This window comes from Trichechus manatus, unplaced genomic scaffold (genome assembly GCF_000243295.1).
Source record: "Trichechus manatus latirostris isolate Lorelei unplaced genomic scaffold, TriManLat1.0 scaffold00182, whole genome shotgun sequence".
Lineage (NCBI taxonomy): Eukaryota > Metazoa > Chordata > Mammalia > Sirenia > Trichechidae > Trichechus > Trichechus manatus.
Genome location: NW_004444118.1, coordinates 1,689,307 through 1,699,590, shown reverse-complemented (window position 1 = coordinate 1,699,590; position 10,284 = coordinate 1,689,307). Strand labels below are relative to the sequence as shown.

The following is a 10,284-nucleotide window of genomic DNA, read 5'->3' as shown; positions in this document are numbered from 1 at the left end:
GGGAGTAGCCTGGGTTTTAGAACTGGAATTTCAAAGAGCCGGACAGCTGCAGCGTGTGGTAGTCTGTCACTTTATTTTGCCGATTTTCTAGGTCAGCGATACAGCGTGTGGGGCTTTTGTAGCCGGAAGTGTGTTTTACAACCAGAGCTCCACCCCTCTTGCAGCCCAGAGAAGAAGGTGGCTGGGCCAGGAAACACGGGGACTCCTGCTTCCCACTCGCAGCTCATTCCCACTTGCCCTCGTCATTGCCAGTCTCATAAAGCCACTTTTTCAAGCCTGTACACAGAAAAGGGTCCTGATGAGGGGATGGTATTGAAGTTGGGGTGCCAGGTCCAGTTCCCTCTGAATGGCCAGGTGGGCTGGAGTAGAGGGTAGGGCTTTATCGCATGACCCCCACCCTTGCCCCGGCTGGCTCACGGGTAGATAACGGGCTCTGGTTTGCGGTAATCCTCCTGGATGGGAATGGCGCCGCCTTCCTCCTCTCTGGGGCAGCTGTAAGCACAGGGCTCTGCAGGCTCCATTGGGCTTTCTCTTTTGTCTACAGAAGGGGAGGCAGATGAGTCTTGGACAGCAGTAGGGAGGGGGTGAAGGGAGACAGATGAGCAAAGGTGGGGAAGATTGGGGGAGGACTGACAGCTAAAGAAAAAAGTAGGAGGGATGCAGGGTTGGCACAGATGGAGCTGGGGGAGCTTCAGTGGGTTGGAGGCAGGGGCGGTGGGGCTGAGATGGTGAGGTAGGGTGCAGCAACAGGACTGCACACCTATATTTTGTCTCTTACTTGATCCATATTTTCTTTGTTGGTGGAGAAACAGGACTCCGCCCAGGGTGAAAACAAGTAGCATTCCAGAGAGGACCACAAAGATGCGGATACAGTCTGAGCTACACAGGGACCTTTGGGCTGTGAGAGGTAGGGGACGCATGGGAGTTTGGAGGAGGACCTAACCCTTGACTCCCCTCAGCCTAGCCCTCCCGTCCCCCTGCCTGTCTCCTTTCGCCCACCTCCCCACCGTCACCATTGGACCAAGTCCTCTGCTGATGGCTAGATTTTGCTTTTCCCAGCTCCTCTTACGCCTACTCCTAGGAGCTTTCTGTCTGGCTTCCCTCCTGGACCCTGCTGTGTGTGTTCTCTGAGGTGGGGGTTGGGGAGGACACTCACATGGCCAGTGGGTAGAGCGTGCAGGGGCAGGCAGCCACCTGGAATGAGCCAGAGTCTGCATGGGCCTGATGCTTCTGGCCTCTGCCATCTCTGGAAAAACAGGCAGGATGAGTAAGCAGGCAGCTTCATGGGGCCTAAGGGCACTGGATGAGTTGGGAAGGCAGAGATAGGCTGACCAGGCAGCTCAGGTGTGGGAGAGTAGAGTGGGTGTGGTAGTGGGGAGTGCTGGATGGCATCTCAACCTTACCTCAAATGACTGGACAAAGGGTTGCCTGTAACTTACTTTCAGCGTAAGGTAAGCTGGTGGATTGTGGATGTGGGCCTGGGGCTTGAGGCAGACGAGTCAACAAGGTGTTTGGGAGTTGATCACACTCGGTACACTCCTTGTCCCGGCACTGCCAGCCATTGGGGCAGGCACACTCGGCATTGGCGGTAATGGTGCAGTTGCGGATGCGGAGACCTGGAGAAAGAGGAGGGCCGGAGAAGCATGGGCACTCAGGCCTTCAGAAACCTGCAAGGTCTACCTGCTTCTTCCTCTCCCCATACCCCCATCCTAGGTCCACCTGTAGGACAGGCTTCCCTTTCTATTCCCACCTCCCCACCCCACAAAGCCTGCTTTCCCTCACTGTCCCCCAGTGCCTTTGTCCAGGGAGCTATTATTGCTATTATTATGGAAAAAACCTGAACATTTTAGAAAATTCATAGGTTCAGAAATAGAAACCATGAAGAATAGATACAGCTTACATAATTTTCTCTCTTAAACTCACTGATACAACTTTTTATTGAAGTATAATATGTATGTATGCTTGTAGGGAAGTATGATATACATGTAAATGTAAAGCTTGCTGAATTTGTACATGTTAGGTGCACGTGTAGCCAGCACCCAGGTTAAGAAACAGAAGATGACCAGCACCCTGAAAGATCCCTGATGTTCTCTTTTAGTCACTAACCCCTCAAGAGTAGCCACTATCCTGACTTCTAACGCCACAAATTAGTTTTGCCTATTTGTGTACTATAGAGATGGAATCATGCAGCATGTACTAATTTGTGTCTGGCTTCTTTTCCTCGATTCTGTGAGATTCATCCATATTGTTGAGTGCAATTACAGATTGTTAATTCTCATTGCTGTATGGTATTCCATTGTATGAATATACCACAATTTATTCATTCTACTATTAATAGGCATTTGGGTAATTTCCAGTTTTCACCAATTAGGAATAGTGTTGCTATGACTCCTGATATGTTTTTAAGTTTACTAGAGAGTTATTTGATTACTGACATCCTTTGCTGTTAAAATATATATTTTACTCAAGTGTAGGGGTTGGGTGCTGGGTGGCTATCAGTCAGCTACACTGGGGACTGGCCTGCTCCTGGCTGGGCTGGGCTGAGCTCGCAGGTGGTTGGGGTTGAGAGAAGGGTGATTCTGGGGCAAGCAGCAGCATCTGGAGGTGGGCCAGCTTGAGTAGAGCTTGGTAGGACCTTAGGGCAGTGCACTCATGGGGACCCAGGGAGAGGAACCCTGACAGGTGGAAGAGGGGTGTCAGAAGGAAGGTTAGAGGATGCCAAAGACTGCTGTCAACTTGAACAGTTTCCCTTAGGGTGTGCATTTTGCCAGGTAAGGGAGAGGGACAGTTTCCATCTTCTCATCCTTATGCCCCTGTGGGCTCTTTCTCATGAATTCTGACTCAAGTTCCTACTAGAGATGAGTTTCTTTGTGGTTACCAGGAATTGTAAGCAAGCCTGGACAAGGAGCTGCAAGGGAAGAGTGAGAAGAGCCTGGAAAAGTGATGGGAGGAGTGGACAGTTTGGGGAGTGGGGGAAGGGAAGAGATAGATTGGCAAAGGTGGAGAATATTGGGGAGGGGTGATCATGAGGGTGTCTCCTAAAGGGAAAAGGGAATAGTTAAAGAAGAGGCCGGGGTGGCTGAAATGGATGAAGTGGCGTGAGTATCCAGAGACCTGGGCATTCCGTTCACCGTGTACAACCTGTGATCTAATTTCAGGCACTTCTGTATCTTAAACAGATGCGAATATTGAGGTCCAGAGGGGGCCAAATGCCTTCAGCCTCCTCCCCGTCTTTTTCCTCCCTGCAATACCCTGGGGCCTTCTGCAACCTGGTGCTGCCTGCGTGCTTTGGGAATCTATTGGCTGGGTCTTACAAAGAAAGATCATAGACTGGGCTGGTTTGGAACACAGTGGAGGGATTGATGATGGGCTCAGTCCTGGGAAAAAGGCCTTCTGGTGGGCCCCCCCGCAGAGTGAGTGGTAGAGGCCTTGACATAAAACATTTCAACCCTGCTGGGGCTGCCAAGAAGAGAAAATTATCCGTTAACAATCTTACTTGTGAAATAAGTGGACTGAGGAATATGTCTTTTGTATTAAAGATGTTGCTGTTTGACTCATTTGCAGTGGAAAAAAAAATTTTTTTTTTTAAGAATGCAGTGTTAAAAAGCCTAGTGAGACCAAACACGTTTTATAGTTAAGTAGTTTACGATTCTCAATCCTGTCTCTGAAGAACATTTGTTCGAAGGGGCTGCTTTAAAATCTGTACTTCAGTGTATACTGGTGTGTAGTTTCTGAAATTCTGACCAAAATGGAGAAATAAACGAAATCATCAGCACAGCTGCAGATATTACATTTCTTAATTTTTTAAGAAAGATGTAATTACAAAGGAAATATGAAAAACACAGGTCACGTACATTTTCATTTTCCTAAATTGGCTTTTGTACAAAAAAAGGTTGCTCTCCACTGCCTTACAGTGTTATTTCCGTAGAAACATGTATTCTAAGTTTCAAACAGCCAGTCTACCAACATGCGCTCTGGGAACACAACCAGTTCATCAGTCGGGAGTTGCTTGTCTGAAATGTGAGGTCTTAGAGTCTCTTCCCGCTCTTATCGTCTTAATCCTGTCCGCGATACACTCTGACCAATCCCTCAAATTCTGCTCATACCCTTCCCTGAAATACTAGATTTCTCCCCATATCAATACACCCCTACCTCCCACAACCCTGTGGTGTGGGCCCCACTTGCCATCAGCCTGGAAGACTGAAGCCTCTACTCCCCATCCTTTCTGCTTCTTCACATCCAGCTCTCCAGCCTTGCTCCCCAAATGCTCTCCAGTGTCACCACCCACACACCCCAAGCCCTTTGGTCCCCTTGCCCATCTCACCAAAATTACAGTGTCGACAACTCTCACAGTGGGGCCGGGTGTGGTGGTCTGGCGAGAAGGAGACCCCTGGTACACATGGCTCACATTGAGCGGCCTTTCCATGCCTGTCACAGTCCTTCACTAGGAACGTTCCTGTGGGACAGGATCCAGCGTCAAGGCCATGGAAGGCCGCTTCCCCTTCTTTGCCTCTTCAAGGCGGTACCTCCCGGCTGCTGCAGGATTCCTCTTCTTGCTTGAGCTGTCTCACCCTCTGCTTCCCTTTACCTTAACCGGGTGCTCTCTCCCTCATTCTGCTTCAGCTCCTGCCCAGGCCCGCTCTCTTACCTGGCTCACACATCTGGCAGCACAAGTCTCCCTGAGCCTGGTAGTGCCTCTCTGGACAGCCCTTGGGGCCTGGGGCAGCTGAGAGCCCCACCAGGGTCCCCAGAACCCACAGCCAGCAGGGGGGTGGCCAGGCCATGGCTCCTGCCCAGGGAGCTCTTTGCCCTGTTGACTGACTGCTGGCCTCTCTGGGCTGGCACTCCCCAGCTGGGCGCTGCTGCCTCTTTCTTGTCACCTCCTTGGCAGTGGCCGAGGTTCCTCACCGAGTTGCCCTGCTTCAGGTGGCAAGTCGACCTTTGATGGCAGTTGTGATCCTAGAACGTCTGTTGTAGTTGTTTTTTCTCTCACAGCAGCAACCTCCGCCCTCTTCTGCTCTCTGTGTGCTGGGAGGGTATTAAAGAGCAAACCCTATCAGACCTGCTGCTCTTCAAAGATGCCCGTCCAACACACCAGCCTCCCTTTGGTTTCCGTCCCTCTCGTGCTCATGAAGAATTTAACCTATCTGTGCCTGCCTCTTTTACCAAATGTTAGTTCTACACAGTTGCCCACTTCTCTTCTCGTACTGGTACACAAAGATACCCAAACACATCCCTGTTCACAGCTCACAAGCTATTCTGATGTCCTGTCTCCCCTCCCCACGTCTCTTCTTTCACAAAGATAACCAGCTTAAAGAAGGAAGGGGAACCAGAAGTGAGTATAGGTTCACAGCCTTTTATCTGGAACTCTTGGGATCAGATATGTTTTGGAATTCAGACTTTTTCAGGTTTTAGAAAGAAACTAGCACCACATATTACAAAACACCCTCTTGGAGCTGGTGCAACACTTATAATCAAATACAATATTTCTGTAGTGAAACAGTTGAGTGTTTACACTAAGTGGGATGAATAATAATTATAACTAGCTTTGCATCCATTGAGATCTGATTTAATGGCCAAAAGAATTTGCTACAGAATTATTCAGAATTGCAGCAAGGGGCTGTAGAGCTGTTTCTCTTCTCTTGTAGAAATCACAGGCAATCTCATTTTGTCTTCATGCCAGCCTGTGATAGAGGTATTGCCCACTGCCAGTTGCCTCCTTTCCTCTCAGACCCCTGCTCACTTGCCTCACTGAGCTTTCTCTACCTCCTCCCTCCTCACCGCTAGCTGTGTCAGTCACTGGTGTCCTGGAGCACCGGGGGCATCTCCTTTCCCAGCCTTGGGTATTTGGGGTTAAATGTAACTAACTTCCTATGTGGGTCATCTCTTCCCTGTTTCTCTGGTTCTTCTGGAAAGACTGATTTGGGGATACTGGCAGTAGCTGGACTTTGTCCTCTTTGAGCCCTGGCAACACATGGATCAGAAACCCCTCCTCATTTGCCCAGTGACTGAGGTGTGAGGTGGCTTATTTCTATCTCTCCAGGACATTTTTCATAGAGGGGCTTTGCAGTTGTTTCCACACTGCTCATAAAATGTCACACCCCCTGTGTTCTTGCCTGTTAGATCTGTTAGATCTGTGCTCTCTCTGTCTCACTTTGGTTTCCTTTCTCTTCATTTTTTCCATCCCCCTGCCTTTCCCCAGCCCCCTCTGCAGCTCCTCATCAGGGTCTGCTCAAGTGAAAACCACATATGGGTGTGATTTGAAGAACTTCTGCAAAACCACCTTTTTCACTATCTGTCAGGTAGGGTCCCTGAATTCCCCCCTCAGGGAGGATTTCCTTTGGGATCTGAGGACTTTTCTGTCACTTACAGTCCTGCCCTATTCCTAGGTTATGGTGAATATCTTCACTGAATCCTTAAACCTCAGGATCAGTGTGAAGAGATAAAGATGGGAAAAACAGTTCTTAAAGATAGTATTTTTACTTATTTACAGCTTAAAAAACCTTTTTGTTCTCACTAAGATATTAATATATAATTTTTTACAACATAACAAAACATTAACAATAATATATTTAGTAAGAGCAATGTGATTTAAGATTTCATTGTTTTTAAAATTCTTGCTTCAATAATTTATACGTAATGACTAGTAGATCTGGGTTTAAGTTCAAATACTTGGTTTTAGTGACTGACTTAGATGAAAACGATGTTCTAGGTCTGTTTCATGTGTGTTTTCTAATTTTGAACTGTGAGCGTATCTTCAGTAAACCTATTTTAGTAGGAATACTTGGTGGACTAGATTGAAGACCTGTTTCTTCAGAGTAGTTTTTGTCAGACACTCCAGGGATATTACTGGCTTGAGACCAATTTCTACGTTATTTTCTTGGGGGCAGAGGTTTCCAAACCATGCTAGCAATATAAACTTGAATCCTAGGCCTGTAGTTACAAATTTTCAAGACAAATTTCCCCCACCCAGACGGCACAGAAAGACAAGCTTAGCAGTTGAGGCTGTGTGTTGGTGAGTGCATTCTTCTAGACTTCCATCAGTGGTCTCTAACTTTATGTGGGAGGGTGTCTTTTCCAATTCCCTGTCTGGTGGGGCCAACGTCTTATCTTCTAGACTCATGTGGGCATTAAAACCTCAGCCCCGAGGTGCCTGGTACTGACAACGCCTCATTGGTGGCTCAAGTACTCAACCCAACAGTTTTCAATTCCCCCTGCCTCTCTGGCACCTGGGGATTTGAGAGATCCTCATGTAAAAGAATATTGTTATGTAGCATCTCAAGGTGTTTGTTGTAGGTGCTGAGAGCCACATTTTCTTTAAAAGGTGCTGTTATGGCGCTTTCTTCCCTGAGTACTCTTTCTTGGGGCTCACAGACTCTCATGATTTTATGTGATATTAAGGCTTAGGGAATTAAATGCAGTTTAAGGTCAGCTAATTTCTGAAATCAAATATATAAGTTGATCTGTGTAAAGTTTGAAGTGCTGACTTGAGGTTTTCTGACTGGCAGTCTGTGTAGTCAGGGAAGAGCAAGACTAGTGAAGGGAAAGTCTCAAAGATAGCAGGCAAGGGGAGGACGTGGCTGTAAAGGGACCAGTCTTGATCTGGAACTGAGGGTGTGCTTGGGGCCCAAACCCCCCTGAGACAAGAGGATCCTGGTGTGGAGGGAGAGAGAGCGCGACCTTCAGAATCAGACAGATTGGTGGTCCGTATGCATCTGTGCCAGTTATTACCAGGCTCACCTTGGGCACGGTCCAGAAATCTCTGAATTGAATCTTCAGCTACTTGGAGACAGTGTCACATACCATGCAGCGTGTTGGGAGAGTTAAGTATAATAATATAAATGGAATGCCTTGCCTAGCTTGGGTATTCAATAAATGTTAATTCCTTCCCTTCTTTCCTGGGTGTTTGAGGCAGCAAGCCCCCAAGAAATGGGGTTAAAAGAGCCAGTTAACCTGGAAACTAAACCAAAGGTGTGTGAAAGAGGCAGAACAATTCGCTACATTGAACAAGCTGTGCATGTGCAATATGTCTGCTCCATGTATTATTCATATGAAGAGATTTCTTCATAAGGCCAAAAAAGATTTTGCAAGGAGGTGGGGGGCTGTTCCCCTCACAATGGGCTCCTGGTCACCTGGCATTTTCTACTCCCTTTTTTTCTGAGCAGTTCCTTTTGCCCACCCAGATGGGTGTCGACTGCACACACAACCAGTATAGTAATCTTCCCTGCAGTGAAAGTAAGCGATGCTGGGGCCCATGTCAATTACTTGTGACTTCCCACAACTCTCATTTGAGTCTCAAACACCATGAGTTTCTATAAGTAACTGCTGCCTTCATTTTCCCTTCTAGCCTGTAACCTTCCCTCTCAGGGCCAGCTCACTCCCAGTAGTACGCAGGAGCCAGCTGCTACTGTCTAGCCAAAGCCAGATTGTTAAATTGTCAGGAATTTTACGAGCTGGTTACATCTTGGTAGCTTGAAATTGGCTATGGTGGGAGTATTTACACCACATAAATCATCAAATGCTACGAATCAAGGGCACCCGGCCACAGACAGCCAGTTGTTTAACATTTACCACATCACTACTGTTGACTTTTAGTTAATTGCCTTTAGTCTGTTTTTGGTTTCTGGAGATGCAGAGGAGTCCTTGGACTGTGCAAACAGTTAAGACACTCGGCTACTAATGGAAAGGTTGAAGGTTTGAGTCCACCCATAGGTGCCTTGGAAGAAAGGCCCGATGATCTACTTCTGAAAAACCAGCCATTGAAAACCTTGTTCTGCTCTGACACACATGGGGTCACCGTGAGTCAGAATGGCTCAACGGAAGACTGGTTGGTTAGAAAGGCAGAGTTCTTTCCTATGTGGACCCCAGGCCCTCTCCTTCTGGCTTCTGGATAGAACTACTTCCAGGAAGTCACCTGTCTCACTACTGCAGCCAGTTTAGAATCCCAGACTAGCAGAGCTAAAAGGAACAGTTCTGATCCCATGTATCTACCCCCTCACTTTACAGATGTCAGAACCGCTGGCCAGGGATCTGAAGTGACTTGCTCTTTGTGGCAGAGTTGAGAGAAAACCCAGCCCCTGCCCTTTCACTCTTATGAAGCCATCCCATCTTTCTATTCTTTCTTTTTTTAATTATATAAGTAATACAGTCACATAATCTCCCTATAGAAAATTAAGCCATTACAATCCATCAGTTCCACCACTAGGTATCTATACTGAGAATTCTTACACACATGCCCTGGGAGACACGTACAAGAATGTTCATAATACTGCTATTTGTAAGAACATTCATAGCACTGCTGTTTGTAATAGGAAAAAGAAAGGAAGGAAGGAAGGGAAGGAGAGAAACAACTCACATGTCCATAAACAGTAGACTGAATAATAAATTGTAGTATATTCACCCAGTGGAATATTCACACTTTAGAGGATTGAAAATTAATGACCTACAGCCACATACGGGAGTCCTTGGGAGATGCAAATGGTTAAGCACTTGACTACTAGCTGAAAGGTAGGCAGTTCGAACCCACCCAGGCTCCTCAGAAGAGAGGCCTGGTGATCTGCTTCCGAAAGGTCACAGCCATGAAAACCCTATGGAGCAGTTCTATTCTGCACACATGGGTTTGCCATGAGTCGGAATCAACTCGACAGCAACAAACGAGCCACATACATTAATATAATGAGTCTCAAAATCAATGTTGGTGAAAGAATAAGTCACAGAAAAGTACGTGAGTAAGATTCCATATATATAAGTTCAAAAACAGTTAAAACTAAACAGTTTGTTGTAAGTAAGGGAATGCTGGACACAACCCAGCAGCTGGTTGGGGAGTATCTTAGGCTGGGTTCTTGAGAGAACCAGTGAAGCATATGTATTTATATAGAGAGACTTATCTCAAGGACACAGCTCACGCGGTTGTAGAGGCTGGCAAGTCCCAAGTCCATGGGTTAGGCTTCAGGCTGGAGGCTTCTCCTGACTCACATAGCTGCAGGGGCTGATGAACCCCATATCGGCAGGCAGTGTGGTAGACCACTGGCTCAAGTCCCACGAACTGGAGGTCAGATGATGACGAGCCAGATCCAGGATCCAGAGCAAACGAGTGAGCTTTGCCAGAACGTCCGTGTATATATTAGATGTAGGCCACATCCCCGAGGAAACTCACCTTATAGTTCATTGGCTGATCACATCATATCATGGAGGATGACTACATCATTACATAAATGCCAAGTTACATCACTGCGTAACTGCCAAACCACTGAGAATCACAGACCAGCCAAGTTGACCTTAACC

At 47.2% G+C, this 10,284-nt stretch overlaps 1 protein-coding gene across 2 annotated transcripts; it reads right to left on the bottom strand.

Annotated features, from left to right (window-relative positions):
• Positions 1-13: 13 nt before the first annotated feature.
• CD27 (CD27 molecule) lies at positions 14-4,889 on the bottom strand. Of its 2 annotated transcripts, XM_023741486.1 has the most exons (7): positions 4,649-4,889; positions 4,325-4,456; positions 1,440-1,616; positions 1,157-1,246; positions 779-898; positions 418-538; positions 14-276 (listed from the first exon to the last, which is right to left on the bottom strand). In XM_023741486.1, the coding sequence occupies exons 1-7, from the start codon at positions 4,782-4,784 to the stop codon at positions 255-257; spliced, it is 798 nt and encodes a 265-aa protein (XP_023597254.1). In that variant the 5' UTR covers positions 4,785-4,889; the 3' UTR covers positions 14-254. The 2 variants fall into 2 exon arrangements, with proteins under 2 accessions (XP_023597254.1, XP_004387319.1); XM_004387262.2 differs by lacking the exon at positions 14-276 and having other exon boundaries at positions 414-538.
• Between the last annotated feature and the right edge of the window lie 5,395 nt (positions 4,890-10,284).

What these genes read in the sequence shown, in the direction of transcription:
- CD27 (XM_023741486.1), bottom strand. Translation starts at nt 4,784, where the DNA reads ATGGCCTGGCCACCCCCCTGCTGGCTGTGGGTTCTGGGGACCCTGGTG. An exon ending in CTGCCAGATGTGTGAGCCAG is followed by an intron (nt 4,457 to 4,648) that starts GTAAGAGAGCGG and finishes CCTGTCCCACAG; the next exon opens with GAACGTTCCTAGTGAAGGAC. An exon ending in ACGCTCTACCCACTGGCCAT is followed by an intron (nt 899 to 1,156) that starts GTGAGTGTCCTC and finishes TACCTCTCACAG; the next exon opens with CCCAAAGGTCCCTGTGTAGC.